Here is a 20,296-nt window from a genome sequence, read left to right as displayed (position 1 = left end):
CGTCTTTGCTTTACTTTTTTCCATTTACCTCGTCTCCCTTTCACCAATACCAGCACTTGGTGAGCCCCAAGTGCATTTCCATAGGCGCCGGTGGTCACAAAAAAGGGCTCTTATGGACGGGGATCCACGGTTTCGTCTACTGGGGTTTTTCTTTTCCTTTCACACACTACGACTGACTGGCTGGCTGGCTTGGAGTGTTTCTTTCCGGTCTTTGCACCAGTCTCTTCTTGTTGCGTCTCCTTGCACACTTTGATCACGAGCTTCGGCACTGCACACTTTGGACTTGATTTCCTTTTCAACTTGTTTCCTTTTTTTTACTGTCGCTGCCTACCCTTTCCTGCTCAACGTCCTGTGCAAATAGGATCGCGAACGGGCTGGAGGAGGTGTCTGGGCAGCGCAACTTCATTCATGTTTAGATACCAACAGGATGCCAAGCGTGGATTGAGGGTTTCTCATCTGGACTTTTTTTTTTTTTTTTTTTGCGTTTTGCTTTTTGTCCCCGTCGGGGCGGTTCACAGGCGACTACAGGAGGCAGGGAGGCAAGGTCATGGCAGTGCTACACGGATGGGTGGGATGGGTGGGACGGGAAAGGACTGGACAGGAACGGTGCGATACGGAACGGGTTCTTCCTGCTGCCGCCCAAACGAACATTGAAAAGAAGAACTTTTTTACTTCCAATCATGGCATCTCGAAATGACTGTGGTGCACCGTGCCATCTTGTGTAATGCCTCGCTCCTCGTTTTTTTCGCCCACCTACCTACCTCCATCCCTCCCTCCTTCCCCGCCACACACACACGTAACTAGATATTCTTTTTCCTCGCCTTTCGTCTCATCTCCAGTCGCAGTGAGCTAGCTGCATGATCGCGCTCCGACCTACTCTATAAACCACCACCCACCCTCCCTCCTACCCTCGTCGACCCATCTCCCCTTCTCCCTTGATACCCTCGCCCACCCACCCGCTTCCCCACCCAGGTGATCTCCTCCTTGATCCATGGCGCTGCTCTATCTTCTCCATCTGGTTCGCTCTGCGTCACTTTTACCCGCTCACTCCCTCGCCCCGTCACCGATCAGATCAGATCAGATCAGATCAGATCAGATCGCGACAGATCAATGCGAGCGATCTCTCTACTTGTCCTGTATCGGCTGGTCTGGAACGCATTTGCACATGTTCTGACTTGTCAAGCGTCGGATCTGCGCTACTGTCTGCATTGGGGTTAAGAAAGAGAGAAGATAAGGCAGTAGAGTTGGACGGTGATGTAGGTGGGCATCAGATTAGGACACAGGAGAGAAGTCAAACACTTGTCTATTTGTGATCTCTATCGTTCTATGCTCATACAGTCCACTTGAATCCACGAAATAGAGCGACTCCCTCTCCACTACTCACCTTCCGAGTGTCCCATCGCCGTCACGCTACATACTCACCGCTCCAGCCAACACTACGCCACGCCGTCACGACACTGCTTTGTCCACACTGCTGGGCCCGTATGTACGTACGTCGCAGATACAGCTCCATGCCGCTCCAGCCGCAGCGCCGCCGCCCATCTCATCTCATATCCTCCGCCCCAAAACGGCTGCGTGCATAATGACGGCTCCCAAGCGGAAAGGCAAACAACAGTAGCAGCAAGCAAGCGGGGAAAAAGCAGGGAAGCAGCTGAATGCAGTGGCGAGGGATGGGTGCAGTGCGTAGATCGACGCGATGCGAATCCAACGACGTGGTGGGTGGTGAGGTCAGACAGATAGATTGACTGATAGGTGTGAGGCGAGGCGACGTCGACGTCTCCAGCTGGAGAGCCAGCTGCCTGCCTGCCCAGTTTCTTTGCCCATGCCCATGCCCATGCCATCCCCGTTACCACGCCGTTGGAACCGTTGTTGTCTCAGCCATCGGCTCTCAGCCAGCAGCCAGCCAATCGACAGACGGCGCACCCGTGCTCGTGCTCGTGCTTTTTTTTTTCTTTTTTTTTTTGCTTCGCGCGCAGCAGCTGCTGGTACGCCCCCTTGCTTGGGGGTAGCTTTCAATGATAGATAGACCGACGGCATGGCTTCCTGCTTTCTTTTTTCGCGTTGTGTAGTATGTCGGCGGGATGAGTGACGAGCTGCGCGCCGACGAGAAAGAAGAAGTGGGAGTGAGTGGAGTAGGACCATGGGGTGAGTGGGTGGGTGAGTGAGAGCTGGGTGCTAGAGCGGCTCGACGCGACACATACTTAGATAGACACGAAGAAGAAAATCTGATAGACGACGTACGCAAGTAGGTGCGTACGTGGGTAGGGTAGGTACCCCTGCCGTCTGCCCGTCCCTCCGTCCATCCGTCTGTCCGTCACACAGCCAATGCGCTGCGCGCTTCCCCGTACCGCGCCGTTGGAGCCGTTGGGTGGGCGGGAGGGTGGGTTGTCTTATGTGCCCACCAATCTATCTGGCTGGCTGGCTGGACGGCAATCTGTTAGTCAGGAGTGCTCGTGCGCAGCTAGGTACATACCTAGCAGCCAGCCCAGTCCATGCAACACTTTCTTTTTCTTAATATAAATTGCGCCCAAAGGAGCGCAGCTCGCGCGAATACTCGAAGAGAAAGGGAAGTAGTGGGTGGATGGATGGATATCGGATGATGGATGTGTTGAATGATGCAGGGAGCGGCAGTCCATCCGTCCGCGTCACATAAACGCGAAGAAGAAAATCCGATAGATGACTTGTCGGCGCCCACGCCGTTGGGACGGCGAGAATCGTGCTGATATGTCACTGTTCCTTTCTTTTCTCTCTCCCTCTCATGCTTCGCCTTCGACTACGTCTCCCACACCCGCTCCCTACTGGATACCCTGCAGTACGGTCTCGAGGCGGCACACGTTCCGACATGTAAGGTCCAGCTCATTCAGTCGGACCGCATGTGCAGGCGCTGCGGTCGCTGCTTTTGCCCATCCCGCTGGAACCGTAGGAGTCGCGCGGTGCGCTCGAGAAGTGAGCGAGTGCGTCATGTGCCTCTCCCCGTTCCTTGTCTTTGGTGCTTGTTCGACTCTTCGGGTCAGTTCGGTTTTCCTTTTGCGCTTGCGTTGGGTACTGGGGCTGAGATCATCGAAATGTTGGAGAGTCGTTTTGACAATATGGGCGCAGCTTGTTAGATCGGGTCGGATCGAGTTGGATCGGATCGACAGGCGATGGGCACGGGGTGAGGATCCTGGAATCGGGAGGTCTGCTGGCTCTATCAATTTCCTTGTAGTCATCCTGCGCTGAGAAGTGTCTGGAAGCTAGCAAGCAAGATAGCAGGAAATGCTTTGTTGATTTCATTCACTTACTCATTCAACCGTGCCACCACGCGAATCTTTTCCAATGCCTCTACCATTCCCTGACTGTGTACCCGCTTCTCCTGGATCCCGTCACCAGCTCACTTGCTCGGGTCGGGTCGGCGGGCCAGGCAAAGATTCCGACTCCCAAATCTCGGGGAACAGACACAGCACCACGGCGTCGACGCTTCGCCTGGATCAGGGGGAGTACGGTACCTGCCTCCTGCATCGTACCTGCCGACGGGCACGTATAACGCGTCGGTCCCAAGCTGACAGGCAGACAGACAGATACCGGGTCCCCACGGGCAGCCGCGGAACTCAGCAGCAGCACTCGGCGACGCATCCATCCCCCGCGCGCGCGCACCTCCTCGTTGCTAATTCGGGCCACGAACGGCGTCATCGTCGACGCTATCTTCGTCGCCATCGTCGTCGTTGTCACCGCCCCGTCATGGTCTGCAGGTACTTCCACACACCCTGTCACGTCCCGACGGCGTGGGTCATACCTCAGCCGTTGGCTGGCTGGCGCAAAGCCTGACTGACTGATACGGGCGGTTTTTGACGTCGTGAAGCACCACCGCCCGACGGGCAACGTAAGTCTTGCATCTGATCTGCTTTTTCTCCCCCTTTCGCGCTGCCCTACGTTTCGCAAACAGGCGGCGGGCAGGGCAGGGCCGCAGCGCATCGACGTCGTTGGCTTTGTCGGCGTCGTTGAAGGAGGAAAAGAAGAAAGGCGGACATCAGGAGGAAGCGTTCGTCCCACATCCGCCTGGCTTGTCACTCGCTCGTCCACGCTCTGTCCATTCCACCATCTGCCACTGCTTCTGCACATGGCTTGATCGAGGCGGCTGTGGCGGGGGGCGGGCGCGGCGTGTGCGGTTGCCGTTCACTGGCCAGCGATGCCAACCATGTTCCGTGTTTTCCTTTTTGTTCCTTTTTCCCGACCGCGCGGGTCGGGTCGTGGGCTGCGTGGGTGTGGGCGTGTGGGCGTGCGACGGGCAAACTCTATGCATGCATCCGTGTATGCATGTAGGTACGAATGCGGGCCCTTCGGGTTGTTGGGTGGGGTATGGGACTGGGGTTGTTGTACGAGGCGTTGTGACATTGGCGATCACGCGATGGAAGTGATGGGGGACTACTTTGCTTTTTCTTCTTTTTTTGTGTTCCTGCTGCTGCTGCTTCGACTGCCCTTTTCTTTCTTTTTTTGTCGTCTGGCTGGCTGAGAGAGGAGAATATCAGACGACTCGTGTCTGTCATGTTGTCAAGTGATCAGGAAGCGTTGAAAGACAACGCAACGTTGCCCAAACAAGATTCTTTCCAGAAGACCGACACCCAATCAGGCGCAAAACTTCCGCAAATACTACTCTTTCAAATTCATACGGTTAGCCAAGGTTTACATGGCGTCGAAGAGGATACATGGGATTACCTCTGTCCAAGACAGGGCCTCTACCAACCTTGAATTGGCCCAAAGTTTGGCTCGCCGCTACATCTGTGTTGACTTTCAGAGTCTACCAAGTCGGGCATGCAATAACACCAACCACGGCCCGGACCGCGCCGCCCTACAAGGCTGACAGGCGACTAAAAGCCACTGAGATGACAAAATTAGCGCTCCTAGTGGGTCTCAACAAGTGAACCTCGCAGCTCTCACGAGGCCTGGCGTGACCAACATGTTTCGTTTTCTTGGCCAAGCATCGAGACCGACTCTTTGCCACTAAGAAGCAGAGCGGGACGAGATGTCGGCAGATCGAGAGTCTAAGCCGCGAGGCAATGTGGAGTTTCCTGACAGATCGGCTGCTCCTGGAGGATTCGTGCTGCATTCCAATATGCTGGGCATGCTGGCAGAGAGTGGCGCTCTTGAGGGCCCTCCGTGTAGGGATGGCTTTGTCGGTGAGCCTCTTCTAGATGGTGTCTGGGAACGACCAGTATTCTATTGATGGATTTGGGCCTGTGGTGCAAATCAGCCACGCAGAAAGAGAGACATGCGAAGGAAGGCCGGGAGATGGAAGAGAAAGTAGACAATTGGAGGGCAGATGGCTGAATCTGTTGGCAAGTGACTGCAGCCTCATGGCCAGAGTCGTAGACATTCGGCAAGGCCCAATGTCTGGACGTTTCTACCCATTTCTGGAATGACAGGACAGGAACAGAGTCTTAGACCAGCCGTGTAATCCAAATAAGTTGAAAGGCTCCAGGCGAGTAACTATGACAGACATATGCAGACGGTATTAGTTGATGCGGCGTGTGCAAAGGCAGGGGCTGTAAATTACCGATGTACGGCTCCTTACGTTACCAAGGACGTAGTTGATAAAGTCAGGCAGATTTGTTCTCAAGAGGAAGCCCTTGTTCCAAGCCAGCTATCTTTGAGGGTCCTAGAATATCAGCCACGTTGCAACACTCACCTTCACCATCAAATAAAACGAGCTGCAAGTCCTTTTTGATTCTCTTTCCACTGATTCACCATTACCCTAAAGTCAACTTCCGGTTGCCTCCTGCCGCATCCTGAGCCGTCAGCAAAGCTCCTTGCCTTGCTACTGTTCCCTCGCGAGCCATATCTAGTCCTCCCTTGTCGCCAGTCTTCAATCAAGAAATCTCTCATAAGCAGCCAGCCTCAAGCCCTATCGTACATCCCTTGTTGCTCAGGAAAAAGTGAAAAGAAGGGGCCTCCGCGCCGAAAGACGAATGCCCCAACCTATTCCAATGTCGAAATCCTTTTGGGGTTTGGTGGTTGTGCAGAAGAGAATTGATGCGGCCGAATTCCTCCCAGTGTTGCAAGTTCCACCCGAAGACGCCTCTACCGCATAGTAAAAAAGAGAAAATGTTGTGAAGCTCGTGGCAGTGCAGTCGAGTGCAACCAGTCAGCAGCTGCTGTTCACTGGATTGCCAGCACGCCGCCAGCCTGGGTGAATTTGACCTGGTACTCTCTCAGGTCGGCCCAGTGCTTCAGCTCCACCTCCTCGTCCTCAATGCCATCGGCATTCTGGTTCGTCGTGACATTGCGGTCCAAGCGCACCAATATCTCGAGGAAATGGTGAAGATACTGCTCGGCCTGCAGCGCAACGCTGCTCTTGCGGTCCTGCGGCGCGTTCAGAAGCGTAGACACGACCTGCCTCACCTTGTGCGTCTGATAGACGTCCGTTAGTAAAATCTCTTGAGGTTTGTAAGGCTGGAGGTGCTGCTGAAGGGCGGAAAAAGGCGAATGACATACGAAGCTGTCGGCGTTTGGCTCCATGTGCACCTGACTGAGACTCTGCAGAACACGGAGCATGTCTTTGACGATCTTGTCCTTCTCCGCCCTCATTTCCTGATCCAACAGGTCGTAGTTGGGGCTGGCGTCTGATTGGAGCATGTTGTCAAGACCAGCCGCAACGACAGCTGGTGAGCTCTCCTGTTGATCTTGGGATTCCATGTTGTTGTGAATGTCGCGCATGCTGAAGTACCTCTCGGTAATGTACGACCGAGTTGCCAGCTGGCTGATGTAGATGTTGGCCTTTTGGATTTCATACTGAGTCTTGCGCTTCTCCTCGGCCGATTGATTTGCGTTCATGGCCAGGAGCATGAGCGGGTCTTTGCTCGCGGCTGAGTCTTGACTGGCGGCGAACAAGTTCGGTTGGCTTGCCATATCAGGAGGACCGTCCAGCCATACTGTCAGGTCTTGTGGAAGCTCTTCCAAGACTTGCCTGCAATCGCGAAGGCTCTGGTCGAGCACCTTGCACTGACGTTCCCAATCAAACACCTCGTTGATTCCGTAGGTCAGCTCCGTAGTGGCGAGCGTGCTGTAAGATTGGTAGACTTTGACGTTTGCGTTGAAACCGACAATCTCAGGGACGATGCCAGGCGGTTGAGGCTCAACGTGGCTCGGGTAGATGTAAATGTCGTCGACCTCCATGGGAAGAGGCGGGTACGGTTTCGCAGGAGTCTCGGGCATGATGACGAGTTCGTCGGCAGTTGCGCCAGACTGGGACATTGATCTACCCCGCAGCGGATCAGTATACATTCCATTTCAATTGAATGCCGAAACTTACCTCCAGCTCACAAACGTCGTCCAGAAAATTCTGCGTCCCATTTCCAGTGTGATAAAGTCTGGTCCGTACGCTTCACGCTGACCATCTCCGTTGGTAGAGCCTTGCGGCCTGTAGAAATCAGACCTCGCGTCATGCAGGCCAAGGGCTCTGACAATTGCCAGACCTTCAGAGAAGTAGAGGCGTGCTGCCCGCCACCTGAAAGTATAGGCGTGGGAAACGCCAAGGAGATAGCTGGTGGCAGCATCGTAGACTGTCAGATCATCTCTTTCGAGCAGTGCCGAACCTCTAGCCGCATTCGAGACTTGTTGACATCTGATGATCAGGCTCATGTGAGTGGGGAAAAGACCTTGGCGACCCTGGACTTTGAGGACAAGACGAGGCTTGCGTGGAAATGACGCAACGAGAGTGGCAATCATGGAAGCCAGCAGGGCGAGGAACGGCCGATTGTTGTAGTCCTCCCGTCTCTTGAAGGATTCGCGAAAGCTGGGCTCGTGGGGGAACGGGCAGAGTGGATGGATGTAGGTGAAGTAGTCGTCAATCAGGAGCTCTATCGTATCGAGCGGTGCAATTGATTCTGCGGAGAGAGGCGGGTGGGAAGAAAGCTGAGCCAGCGCCTGAGCGGCATTGGTTGGTGAAGACGGAGACATTGGGGTCTGGTTGTTCGGTGAACCTCCTTCAAGACGCCTCCTCTTGATCGCTTCCGCATGGCGATTGGGTGGTCCCCTCCTCCTAGACGGGCGCTCAAAGGTGCACGGTATGTCCAAGGAAGCGCAAGCACGGCAAGGAGGACCGGTTTCATCACACTTGACCTTGCGTATGCTACAAGAGTCGCAAGCCTTTCGCAACCTGTTGGCTTTGGGTTGAGGTTGCCCATCTGGACCCACGTTGCTCATGCCTTGGGGTTGTGGCTGCATTTGCATGGTGTGATGTTGCTCTGGGCCCATGTGGAGGCCATTTCCTGAGTATGCGCCATCGTGTCCACCTGGAGTATTTGGGCTCTGGGTCGGATCGGTGAAGCTCGGTTCGATCTTTGAGTGAAGCGAATGGCGCTCGCCAGGTGCAGCGCGAGGGAAGCCGAGAAAGCCTTCCTGTGATGCTTGTTCCTGCGCAGCCTCCAACAGTTGCGCAGTTGCCGCCGCAGGATAGATTGGGGCGTAGTGCTGGGAGTCGGCGGAGGGGGGCGGCGGATACTGGCTCATGGTCGTCGTCGTTCGGCGCGGTGATGCGCTGAAGATTGAGGATTGACTCGATTGTAGGGTCGACGGCGACGCGCAGGGCCGGGGGCGCGGTGCGTGCGGTGACGAGGTTGAGAAATTTGGTGACGTTAGTGAGGGCGCCGACTTTTGCGGTGCGCTCGTGAACAGGACGGGCCAGCTTGGGGTGCAGATGTTCGGAGAGGTCTTTTTGGGCAGCGCAGGCCGTTCTGCACGACTAGAAGTCGATCATGATATAAATGAGCCGGGAGCTGGTCGAGTTGCGGCGCTGCAGAGACAGACGTAAGGTCCACGGTCTGTGATCTGGATGACTAAGCCGCGAATTCCGCATCCACCACGCAGTCACGTTTGGCTGTGTTGGTTGCACCTACTCTCATGGCACTAACCAAGCGTCGACATCGCGTCTTTAACGTGCTCAATGGGAACAAAGGAAGCATTCATTCTGTACCTGGCGCATTCGCTGATAACACTGTCTTTTCGCCCACAGTCCACGTAAAAAAGAAAAAGGCGTTCCTATCTACTCTCAAGCCCCTGGCACCCTCTCCTCCTACTACACGCATGCAGTCTCTCCTCCTGCAGTCCCACTATTTCTCCCTCAGAGATACTTCTTGGGAGCTGTGTCTCTGCGGCGCTTGTAGACCAGATATCCACCAAACATCACCACTTGGAAAATCACCACCAGGAAGACGAAGGTCCACATCTTGGGTGCGGATGACGTCACGACTAGAAATGTCCTGTTAGTGCAAATACAGATTGAATGGTTTGCGAGCGTCTTACCGTGGGTCAAAGAGTCCCGGAGACCAGACTGCGTGTCTCTCAACGCGTCGTGTAAGTTTGCCAGGTGCTCCTTGTAGTCCTTGCCTTCAATGTCCTTCTGAATCGCCGTCACGATGCTTTGAATCCTGCCGACAACGGTCTCGACGGCACGAACATGCTCATGGATTGGCCCATTGCTGCCCATGGCCACAACTTCGGCAAACTTCTGGTCTTGTTTGCCCTGAATCTCTTGCAGCACGCGGTAAATGTTGTCGACCTTTTGCTCTACGGAGTAAACGCGATTATTGACATCGTTGACCTGATCCCAGGTAGGTTGAGACACAGATGCGCCGCCAGCAGGCTGTTGTTGTTGTTGTTGTTGTTGTTGTTGTTGTTGTTGTTGCTGCTGCTGCTGCTGCTGCTGCTGTGGCGGCGGCGGCGGCTGCTGTTGCTGCTGCTGGATCGGCTGCTGGGCCTGCTGTTCCTTGGGAGGTTGATATTGGCGGGATTCCACCTCATGCGGCGATACAATAAACTTCCAAAGCTCAAAAGAGTCAGGATTTTCGGCGGAAGCTGCAGATATGCCAAAGTAGTAGCCCATTGGCATGGTGACCTGCTCACTGTTAGTACCCAAAGAGAAGAGAGTCCATTTCCTACTAACTTTGTTCGTCTGGAAGCACTGTTTGCCGTCCACTTCCACGGCGAAAATCTCCCCCGTCTGAGTGAGCTTCACATGCGACAGCGCACCCTTGTTGCGATAGGAATAGTCACACTGGCCAAACGCCAACGAGTCGACGCTGTGGTGGTCCTTGAACGAGACGGTCCCGTCGTTGAGGAACGCTCTGACCTTACCACCTGAGCCGCCGTACTGGTCGATGCTCAGCACCAAGCCATCGAATTGGCCAACTGTGTAGATGCTGTTGGTCTGCCCGACAGGTTGAGATTCCTTGGTCAGCCAGATCTGCAGATTACCATTGCCTCTTTCTTGTCCTGAAGCCCTGAACTCCACGTCTACTACGAATTCGTTCTTATCCAGAGCGAAAACGGACCATAATGCTCCTCGTTTGTTGCCGGGGTAGGGTGGTGTCAGGATGATGCGGTCGGAGAGAATCTGGGGATCGTGGCCTGCGCCAGACACGCGCCAGTTGGGGATCGTGTGCTTGTCGTTCGAGATGGGGTAGAAGAGTCCCAAGCTCATTTCCTCCATAGTGTGACTCGCGTAGGCAGATGTTGCAGCGCAGCACGCTGCTGCAAAAATCTGGACACTCCGAGATATGCGCATGGTGGGCGTTTGTGATTAAGACGAGGGCTGAGACGCCTCAATGAGGGCGGTAGAGACCGAGTATCAAGGATAGCAATCTGAAGGATGGAGTCTTTTCTAGTCAGCGATTTCGCACTCGTGAGCCTGGCGACTTTGGACAAACCAAGGGTATTATGAAGCTGCGCGACGTGACCTGACAATGGCGACCAGAGATACGGCGACGGCAGCTACAATAAAGCAGTTGCGAACTTCTCGAGCGACAGCAACAACGGAGGGAGAAAAGTCGAAGGAATGGTGGATTACGAGGTTGCCGGCATGCTTGACGCTGAACTCTTCCATGCTCCCGGACGCGCGATGCGGACAGTTGGCTGGTCGGAGGATAACTCAGATCGATAGCTTGGGGGACCGTGCGCCGCTCACCGACGGCCTTCTAGTCTGGATGCAGGCACAGGACCTGAAACTGCTGTCGGCGCATCAGGTCGTTTGAGGTGGTCATTGATACAGCTATCTGCAGAAATGCATAGAGGCTTGGAGGCTCCTAGACTCGTCGTGCAGTCGTCGTCGAGCTGCCCCGAGCTTTGCAATCCTTGCTTCAAGCTTCCCCAGCTTTCACCAAAACGCCGACGTTACCCCATTTCGACCCAAGCTCCAGGTACATTTTTGTACTAAATACTCGCAAACATGGACCCTGCGTCTCACCACTCACGTACGCCTCCCAAAGTGCCTCCACTAACCAAAATGTCACTTTATCCTTTCAATCGCGTGCCACTCCCAACCCATTACTTGCAGCTGTCCGCTCCAAATCCGCCAAGTACTGCTCTGTCGCCCGCCTGCGTTGAGCTACGTCCGCTGCCAAGTCTGCAATGTATTGCTGAGTAGCATGTGTGCGACGCCAAAGTTCCAAGTCCAGGCTGGCAATATGACGGTCCGTAGCCTCTTTGCGACGGAGCGCATCGGCTCGAAGCTCAGCGATAAACTCACTGTAGGCTGCGTCTGCTGGATCTTCCTCAAAGCCCGAAGAGGGCTCTTTGGTGCTTGGATGGTGAAGAGCCTCAGGAATTTTGTTTTCGTCGATGTTGGAATTCGGTGCAGACCAGCGTGAAGGCACGCTAGGGCAAGACGGCTTCTCTGGGGAATCGATCGTATTGTCTTCTTCTTCAGTGATAGTATCCAGCGGCTTGGGGCTCCCATTGTCGGACTCTCGAATCACTGGCGCCTTGCTGCTCCTGGAAAAGTCCTCGTCCATTTCGTCCGTGATGTGGAATGTTTTCTTCCAGATGTTCTCGGCAATGGTGCGGTCTGCCATCGTTTGACATATGTGTAGAGCACGTCGGATGCAGCCACGGTAGGTGCCAGGGTCATCGGTAGAGATGGCGAGGAGATGCAGCAGCATGCATTGAGATACTGCTCTCTTGGTTTGCGAGCACAGACCCTCTAACCTGATCTCTCCGAAAAGGGCATTCAGCTCTCGGCAAGAAGTATTGTAGGCCTTTGAATGTTAGCAGTGCATGGCAAGTCTCAAGAGCTGTCTCAATCCATGTATTCCGCCATGGAATGTTTTTGCGAACGAGCCATCATCGTCGCTTGCGCCATCCGACTTGGCCTCTGGGTGGGACCCAGAATGACTGGCTTCACCTGTATTGGAAGACTCCCGAGGAGTCTTCGAGGCCGTCATGTCGTCCTCGTAGCTCGGTCGAAGGGCTTCAGCGGCATTGTCACCCTCATCGTTGGTTTCAGTGGAGGGGCGGTAACAAGACGGCCCAACTTCAGTGACAGGCGGCGAGCCTAGATCGCCCGTCTTCTCACTTTCTGGCTCAATATTGGTCTCCTCGAATGGCCTGAATGCCTCGAAACTGGCAGTAATGTCGAGCGAAGAGCTGGTCCTGGCCAAGCGAGCGCGCATCTTCGGCGACTTGGGCATGCCCTGTGCTTTTGGAGTCTGGGTCGTGAATGTTTCGCCAGCTGTTTGGTTCGAAGTTGGCAAGGCCGAAGAAGGGCCTCTGTTGGACATGATGGTGGTGGTTTCGTCACGAAGATTCCGGAGTGTCGAGAAGTAGACGATTCAAAGGCGCGTCGAGGCAAAGCACCATGAACAGCGCACGAGCCACCGGAGAGAGGAAGTCAGAGAAGTCACCTAAAGGGAAAGGGTCCTTGTTGAAATGATCCAGAATGGAGCAGAGATATTGTTGCTTCCATCAGCAGAAACCCCGCCTCTAGGCTAGAAGCGCATGACCCAAAGATATATAGGAATAGGAACTCCCGCCTTACCTCTACCATTGATCCAGTAAGGGCAGTGCGGAGCTGCCAGTAGATGCGCTCTTTAGAACAACCAAAATCTCCAACGTTGTTCGGCAGGCAGAGTTGCTTAACTTGGCTGCTAGGATTCGGCCCAGCAAGGTGTCTTCAAAGCCTGGGAGGACAGCCTTGAGTCGAGCTTTTCGATGGCGCAAACTGACCTCGCAGTGATTGACAGAACTGGTCCATCTCGTGAGGCAATATCCTTATGCAATAGACAGGCATCATCACCAGTATCAACGCGACGTAAGCGGATCTCATGTAGGGTTTAAAATGAAAAGATCTCCAAATAGGTCAAAAAGAAATTTTGAAATTGGGAAAGAAAAGCGCAGAAGACTTGGGGAGACTGTTGAAATCCCCAGAACAGCTTGGTAGAATACCTACAACCTTCCGTGAGCTGGTCCCATCGCTACGTCCCTTTAAGCTCTTCGGGTTACTTCGAAGGCATAATTGGAAATGATGGAGAGGTCCCAGAGAACGGCGCGGACATGAGAGACATCAGATTATGTAGTGATCAGACCGCCTGTTGGATTACTTGCTGTTTCCACAAGCTCCAAGCCAGTCACCTGGTCTCGCACGAAGGCATCGTCGGCTTCAAAACAATGGACTAGTTGCGGACGAGGTGGATGGAAGAAAAATGAGGTTTGGGTGAAGTGCGAGCAGGCGGCGACCCAGACGGGCGGCGGGACGGGAGAACCTCGGACGTCCGTCGAAATCCATCAATGCATCATCTGCACCACTCGCCGTCGGAAGTAGCTTCACGTCACGATAGACCGCTGCCACAACGCGACGCCTCTTCTCCCTCAACCCTCCCATTCCCACCTCGAATCCGCATCAACATGTCGAACGATCCGCGCGAGACTTTCCGGCGCATGCAGGAGCAGCTTGCCATCGCAAGGCGCAAAGGCGGCTTTGGCGGCATGCCGGGCGGCGGTAGTCCCAAAGGCGCCTTTGGAGCACTGGCAACGCTCGTTTTTGTCGGTGGTGCTCTGTACGTTGGCAACAACGCTCTCTTCAACGGTTTGTTCTTCGCCTGAGCCATTGGACGAGCTCGAGCTGACGTTGTCCAGTCGACGGTGGTCACAGAGCGATCAAGTACACAAGAATAGGTGGTGTGAGCAAGGAGATCTATGCCGAAGGTAGAGTCGTCACTCTTGAGTTTTGACATTAGAGCTAAATGTGCAATCAGGTACTCACATGAAGATTCCCTGGTTCGAGACGCCCATTACCTACGATGTCCGCGCGAGGCCCCGCAACGTCTCCTCCCTCACCGGAACCAAGGACCTGCAGATGGTCAACATTACGTGCCGTGTCCTGTCGAGACCGCGTGTCGATGCTCTCCCCCAAATCTACCGTACACTAGGCACCGACTACGACGAGCGCGTGCTGCCATCGATTGTCAACGAGGTCCTCAAGAGCGTGGTGGCGCAGTTCAACGCCAGCCAGCTCATCACCCAGCGTGAGAGCGTCAGCAAGCTCGTGAGGGACAACCTGGTGCGGAGAGCTGCGCGCTTCAACATCATGCTGGACGACGTGTCGCTGACGGTAAGACGACCCCACAAAGTAAAGTTGCTATTGCGCTGACACACCAAACAGCACCTCGCCTTCTCGCCCGAATTCACCGCCGCCGTCGAAGCCAAGCAAGTCGCGCAACAGGAAGCACAGCGCGCCGCCTTCGTCGTCGACAAGGCCCGCCAGGAGAAGCAAGCTGCCATTGTCCGCGCACAGGGTGAAGCGCGCTCGGCCGAGCTGATTGGTGACGCCATCAAGAAGTCGCGCAGCTACATCGACCTCAAGCAGTTTGAGAACGCTAGACAGATTGCGCAGATCCTGCAGCGGAGCAGCAACCGCGTGTACCTCGACTCTGGCGTTCTGGGCCTGAACGTAAACGAGAACGACGGAAAGAGCAAATAAGCGGCCGTTGGAGCGCTTAGTAGGAGTGGTGATGTCAACAGCCGTGACCAGGCTGGAGGGAGGTCATGAGCTGGGAATACGTGGATGTCAGGGGCTTTGTCTACCCGCACGACGATGCTTGTGAACAAAAGCAGGGAGGAGCAGGCACAGCGAATCGGTGTTTGTTTGTTGGTCCAGCGAGCACGGGGCTTGCCACTTTTTCATTTCATAATCAGGAAAATTCAATTCCACTCCGAGTAAAACCACTTGCATCTCACACCTACCTACGCAGGACTCCCACATCCAGCAGCCCGTTGCTCTTCTTGACGGACACGAACCAACAGATCCCCCGCCATCTTGGCAAAAAATCAAACCGCAAGCAGTCTTGTCCGTCAACTGAAGAACGAATGCTCCCCACGGCTTGTCTACTCTAGCCATTCAGTTCTATCCACTATCCAACGAACGAATGCTCCCTATGGCTTGCCCAACCCATCAGCTAATCCCATCATCTCCTGCAACGACAGCAAATCTAAACAGCACACTTACTGGACAAACCTACCCACTACCACACCACCACACCACACCACACCACACCACAAATCTCCTCACAAAAGAACAAACTAACGCAACCAAACGCACAGGAGCAGACTCGAACGGCCGCACTGTTGTACGTCTGCACTGTACTGTACTGTACTACACGTGGTGAGGCAAAAGGAAAACCGAGGTCCGAGCCACGGCGCCAAAGGCACCGGGCAGGTTGATGTTGAGATTGGAGAGTGAGGATGGAAGGAGAGGCGGGTTAGTAGAGTTATATGCGTATGTAGTTGTATGTGAGTGCGTGTGAGCTTCTGCATCTGTACCTCTTTCCGTTTGCGAGTCCTTTCATACAAGACCTAGTGAGAGTGGGAAAGAATGGCACAGCATATGTGGCACAAGACAGCAAACCAGCAGCAGCGAGGTGTGGTAGTAAATGTAGAATCGTTGATTGGTATACAGCAAAAGACAAGGCAATCCACAGCCAAGAGGCAATCCAGAAACACCCGCACTTCCCATTCTTCCTTCTGTCCGCAGGTCCAGAGATCCAACAACAGACAAGACAGGACAGTGCCAGCGGCAAGTCTGTCCATCCTACCAAAACGCCAAAGAATATGCAGCAAGAAACGGCAGCCTATCCACACCGTACGCACAGCTGCGGATGATGGCCAGCGAAGGAACGAGGAGAAGGGGAACGGGCTCAACACAACACAACGCCTCAAGCCAGCAGAAGCTCAGGCAACCTAACTCCTCCTCCTGGCACCGCCGACCCTCTCCTCCAAGCGCTTCAACAGCGCCTTGAGACCCACGCCCCTCTCGCAGTTGGCCTCAAGCCAGTCCTCCATGCCCTCGCGGACAGCAGCAAGCGCCGGGATGACGGAGCCCCTGGGCAAAGCGCCGTCATCCGAGCCACGGTTGTCGCCACTGCCGTTGTCGGCGTGAAACGACGGGTTGAGCAAGACGTCGAAGCAGCGCGCCCACAGCTCCGTCTGCCAGTAGCGCTTGAAGCCATCGCGGGGTTTCCAGCGGCGCGCGTCCTTGGGGCCAGCAACACCACCACCGCCGATGCCAAAGTCGCCAGCATCGAGCAGACTGTTTGGCTGTGACGACGACGACGCGGCAGGCGACGAGCGGTCCAGCACCGTCTCGATGTAGCGGCCCCACAGCAGCGAGTAGACGACGCCGGCGGCGCCCCACAGGTCAATCTGCCAGACCCACGGCCGCGCCTCGCGCATCTCGACGCAGTCGGCGTCGCCGACCTTCCAGTCGGCCACGAAGCCCACGTCGCGGCGGAACGCGCGCACGTCGACGCCGCGCCCAAAGTCGATGAGGCAGATGCCCTTGGCCGCCCACCCGTCGCCGCCCGCGCGGTCGTACTGGCTGGACCACGACGCGTCAGAGACGGGCTCGAGGCGCGCGAGCACGTTGTCTGGCTTCAGGTCCCCGTGCAGGATGCCGTTGGTGTGGAGTGCTTCGACGGTCCGCAGCACTTCGATGGTGAAGAACATGGCCAGTGATTCGTCCATGGCGCCTGTGCTGCCGCCGCTGTTGGGTGCCGGGCCGTCTGCCCGCGCAATGTTGACGAGGTCGAGGAGGGTCCCTTGGGAGCGGTAGGATAGGGTCAGGTAGGCTTCGTCCCGGGCGAGGTGGAGAGAAGGTGCAGTAACGAGCGAGGCGACTGTGCGAGGACAGTGGCGCGAAAGTCGTGCGTGGGAGAGCCGAATCATGTAAAACTCCCAGGGGGTGGGAGGAGACTCTGATTTGATGGCCTCGAGAGTCGAGCGGGAGCTAGAGTCGTCATCTTCGGCGGTAGTGTGAATAGGTCTACTCTCAGCCAAATACACAGGAGCATAAGCGCCTTCGCCGAGCTGGCGTTTGACGGTGTATTCTCTGTTCTCGTTTTCGAAGCGAAGGACTGGCGGTGCCATGTCTCCGGCGCCCTTTTTGGAAATGGCCTTGATGTACTTCTTGATGTCCGGTTGGCGGTTAAAGGTAGCATCAGTGTTTGCAAAATAGCCCTCGTAGCTCTCCAGCGAAGGCCGGATGTTTTCTAGAATGGCTTTGTGAATGTGCTCCTCCATTGGATTGCACTGCTTTTCCTGGATGATGGGCCCCCGGGGAACGCTCTCCTCTGTTGCCTTGGCCAGCGCGGCAGCGGCCTTGGAAACACCCAAGGGAACGCGGTCAGCCTTGGAAAAGGAAGGCTGAGTGACCTTGCCATTCTCCTTCATGGCCCCAGACAGGATCTCGTCAAAGGTACCCGTCAACCCTTCGGTCTCGTCCTCGTCCTCGGGTATCATCGGCGTCCTCTCGCCCACACCTCGACTCGGGGTCTTTGCGTTGAAGTAGTCCTTTTGCTCAGCAAGCACAGTCGCGGCACCTAGCGAAGACTCCGTCTTTTCCACAATGGGCGTCATGAATGGGAGACGGTTATTAGCCTTTTGGACCAGATCGCGGTACGGCCTCCTAGGCACTTCGACATCCTGTGGCGGCTCGGGCACGAATTTTTGGGGCCCCTGCTCTGGGGAAGTCGGCGTGAGTAGCTCCTCCTTGTCCTGTGACCCGCCATATCCTTCATCTTCGTCGTCTTGATAATCTGAGCGGTGGGTCTGAGTCACCTCGCCCCTCTCGCTGCCCGTCACGTCTTCTTCATTTGGGATGTGTTTGCTTTCGGTGAATTCGGACCACTCGCTGGCGCTCCTCGCCTCCGTAACCTCATCACCGATCGTGCTCTTCGTCTCGTCACCCATGGTGCTTTTGACTTCGGTAAAGTCGGCCTGAGTCGTCTCGTCTCCGAATTCGCTCGTGGTTCCCGACATGTGTCCCGTAGTCGTACTCTCTCCGCCACTCATGTACGTGTCGTCCTCGTCACTCTCGTCATCGCTCTCTGCATCGTCGTCCGAGTCTTGCTGGTTCTTGAGCGGCTGGTTGAAGATGTCGTAGATTTCGTCCATGGCCTCCTTGGTGTGGAACGTCATGGTAGGTTCAGCGCCATTCTTCCTCCGCTTAATCTTGGGTCTAGTCGGAGAAGACAGGTTGGTTTGCACTGTGCAATGTTAGCGGCGAGAACCCCAAGATTCGGCAGATGCATACCCGTCTTTGTCTCGCCCCGGACTTCCATGACTTCAATCTTCCTGGTTCGATTGGCGCGCTCTTCCCTACGTTGCTTCTTTAGCATCTTGGCCCTTTGGATCTCCTCCTGCGTAGGAGGTGCATTCTCGTCATTCGTGTCGTTGAGCGGCACCACAGTCTGTTTGAGACTCTTGGCCAGAGCAGCCGCCGGCTCTGGGGCTTCCTTTGGCTGCAGCACTTGCGGGTCCTTTGGCTTCAATGCTTTCCTCTCCTGGCTTTCTTTCCTTGCCCTCTCTTGCCGCAGCTTTTCGGCCTCTTGCCTCTTGATCTGTGCCCAATCGTACTTCATCCACCCGCGATGCGCTGCTCTCAGCTCTTCAAAGCAAAACTCCTCGCCATTCGAGTTTTCAAAGTCCGGATACACGGCCTCTAGATTCACAAAACACCGTTCGACCTTTCCACTCCTCGGGTTCAAAGACTCTTGGGTTTCACGCAGAGTGTTGGATGGCATTGCGGACTGGATACACAGAAAAGCAAGTCGCCCAGAAATTAGTCCTGGCGTTCGTAAATATGGCGAAGTAGAGGGAGGAGACTGCGCGCGCAAACTCACCTTGTCCTTGAAAATCATGAGCTTCTCCACCCCAACATTCCTCTTTCCTCCATTCAGCTTTTGTCCCTGCATCGCCTGTGCCTGCATTGTATTCTCCTTCTTCCGATCGGCCATGCTCTGAACGACCTCTCCCGGGCGCGCCTTGCCGCCAAGAATGGACGGTTTCGACTCCTCGGAATCCGTGAAAATAGCCATTTTGGGCTTCTTGCTCTTCGAAGCGGCACCTCCCGATTGCTGGCTCTGGGGGCTCGGAGTAGCGGAGGAAAACGGGTCAATCTTCTCGCCAAGGGCAGGCCTGACCACAGGGAGCGCAGGGCTGGAAGGGCCGTTGCTGTCCTGCGGACGCGCCTCCATGCGCTGCTGGAACTCGCCATACTTGCGCAGAAGCCTTTCCGCCGGCCGAGCCTGCTTGTCCACACCCATAGAGTATACCTCCTCGGCCTGGTTCCAGCGCTCCTGGGTCTCAAGGTAGGCGGCGAATTCTTCGTAGAAAAGGGCGAGGCTCTCGCCAATCTCGTGGCGCGCGAGCAGCGCAAACGTCTGTCTCGGCTCGTCCGAAAAGAGCTTGATGTAGTGGAGCCACAGCTTGAGGTATCGCGGGTCGTTCTTGTAGTGCGGCGACTTGACGAACGCCTTGGTCGCCTTCTCCAGCAGCGGCAGGAGCTGGGACTGCGCGGTCGCTGGGTTGGGGTATGCGTCAAAGGTCCATTTCACGTAGCGGTCGTAAATGTCGAGCGGGTCGTCCGATTCGTCGATTGTCTCGAGCTCCTTCTCAAACTCTTGTCTCTTGACGTTGTTGATTCTCTCTTGGTCGGATGGGATGGGCTTCAGCGCGCCGTCGAGGTTCTTGGGCGACAGGACGGATGCGAGGGCTCGTGCCGATCTACCTCCTTGCACTCGCTGGATGTTTTCCTTGTGCGGTTCAATGTCGTCAAAGCTGATGAGGTCGTCGGCCGCCATGGCGCCGGATGGGGTATCAAGAAGACAAAAAGACAACGAGAGAGATGAGCGCGGTGAGGCGGAAAGCCAAAAGAAGATTCTTCGAGGCCGGCAGGTGTACGTATCCTCTGATGTCGGCTGCGGAGGTGGTAGTGAGCGCTGTTCGTTAGGATGTTGGTTAGTCGGTCGTAGTGTGGAGAAGGAAGAATTGGGCTGGTTGCGGTGTAAACAATAAACAGACGCCAAGCCCCACTGCAGCCACGCACGTGCGGCAACCCGCCAGAAAATCATGGCCGCTCGGACTCAACCACTCGACAATCATCCATCTTTCTCGCGTTCTTTTCGCGTCAAGAATCTGGGAAGACGACGAGACTACACATGGGCACAGCTTCCCTCCAGCAGCTGTGAAATGGCTTTCACTGCAAATCCAACGGGCA

General features: G+C 55.4%; 7 protein-coding genes across 7 annotated transcripts; 2 read left to right on the top strand and 5 right to left on the bottom strand.

Annotated features, from left to right (window-relative positions):
* The first annotated feature begins 2,698 nt into the window (after positions 1 to 2,698).
* J3D65DRAFT_634313 (uncharacterized protein) lies at positions 2,699 to 3,254 on the top strand. Its single transcript, XM_066801215.1, has one exon. The coding sequence runs from the start codon at positions 2,725 to 2,727 to the stop codon at positions 3,217 to 3,219; it is 495 nt and encodes a 164-aa protein (XP_066652483.1). The 5' UTR covers positions 2,699 to 2,724; the 3' UTR covers positions 3,220 to 3,254.
* Positions 2,928 to 4,414, bottom strand: J3D65DRAFT_69402 (uncharacterized protein). Its single transcript, XM_066803975.1, has 2 exons — positions 3,282 to 4,414; positions 2,928 to 3,178 (listed from the first exon to the last, which is right to left on the bottom strand). Exon 1 carries the CDS (start codon positions 4,096 to 4,098, stop codon positions 3,322 to 3,324), a length of 777 nt encoding a protein of 258 aa, XP_066652482.1. The 5' UTR covers positions 4,099 to 4,414; the 3' UTR covers positions 2,928 to 3,178; positions 3,282 to 3,321.
* Positions 4,415 to 6,132: 1,718 nt separating this feature from the next.
* On the bottom strand, positions 6,133 to 8,178 carry J3D65DRAFT_558474 (uncharacterized protein; the record flags this gene model as incomplete). The annotated part of the gene is made up of 3 exons (XM_066797365.1): positions 6,133 to 6,384; positions 6,469 to 7,231; positions 7,286 to 8,178. The coding sequence occupies 3 exons, from the start codon at positions 8,176 to 8,178 to the stop codon at positions 6,133 to 6,135; spliced, it is 1,908 nt and encodes a 635-aa protein (XP_066652481.1).
* Positions 8,179 to 9,094: 916 nt separating this feature from the next.
* On the bottom strand, positions 9,095 to 10,537 carry J3D65DRAFT_558192 (putative lectin family integral membrane protein; the record flags this gene model as incomplete). Its single annotated transcript, XM_066797346.1, has 2 exons — positions 9,095 to 9,868; positions 9,917 to 10,537. The coding sequence occupies 2 exons, from the start codon at positions 10,535 to 10,537 to the stop codon at positions 9,095 to 9,097; spliced, it is 1,395 nt and encodes a 464-aa protein (XP_066652480.1).
* A 367-nt stretch (positions 10,538 to 10,904) lies between these two features.
* Positions 10,905 to 12,144, bottom strand: J3D65DRAFT_69177 (uncharacterized protein). Its single transcript, XM_066803923.1, has one exon. It carries the CDS (start codon positions 11,907 to 11,909, stop codon positions 11,271 to 11,273), a length of 639 nt encoding a protein of 212 aa, XP_066652479.1. The 5' UTR covers positions 11,910 to 12,144; the 3' UTR covers positions 10,905 to 11,270.
* Positions 12,145 to 13,577: 1,433 nt separating this feature from the next.
* J3D65DRAFT_634294 (band 7 family-domain-containing protein) lies at positions 13,578 to 14,963 on the top strand. The gene is made up of 4 exons (XM_066801214.1): positions 13,578 to 13,831; positions 13,882 to 13,950; positions 14,001 to 14,356; positions 14,408 to 14,963. Exons 1-4 carry the CDS (start codon positions 13,651 to 13,653, stop codon positions 14,723 to 14,725), a joined length of 924 nt encoding a protein of 307 aa, XP_066652478.1. The 5' UTR covers positions 13,578 to 13,650; the 3' UTR covers positions 14,726 to 14,963.
* A 706-nt stretch (positions 14,964 to 15,669) lies between these two features.
* J3D65DRAFT_634290 (uncharacterized protein) lies at positions 15,670 to 20,046 on the bottom strand. The gene is made up of 3 exons (XM_066801213.1): positions 18,921 to 20,046; positions 18,332 to 18,827; positions 15,670 to 18,284 (listed from the first exon to the last, which is right to left on the bottom strand). Exons 1-3 carry the CDS (start codon positions 19,878 to 19,880, stop codon positions 15,982 to 15,984), a joined length of 3,759 nt encoding a protein of 1,252 aa, XP_066652477.1. The 5' UTR covers positions 19,881 to 20,046; the 3' UTR covers positions 15,670 to 15,981.
* Between the last annotated feature and the right edge of the window lie 250 nt (positions 20,047 to 20,296).

The sequence above is a fragment of the Phyllosticta citribraziliensis genome, assembly GCF_038025025.1.
Source record: "Phyllosticta citribraziliensis strain CPC 17464 chromosome Unknown J3D65scaffold_10, whole genome shotgun sequence".
In the NCBI taxonomy this organism is placed as follows: Eukaryota; Fungi; Ascomycota; class Dothideomycetes; order Botryosphaeriales; family Phyllostictaceae; genus Phyllosticta; species Phyllosticta citribraziliensis.
Note: the sequence above shows the minus strand (reverse complement) of the source record. Positions and strands in the feature narration are given on the sequence as shown.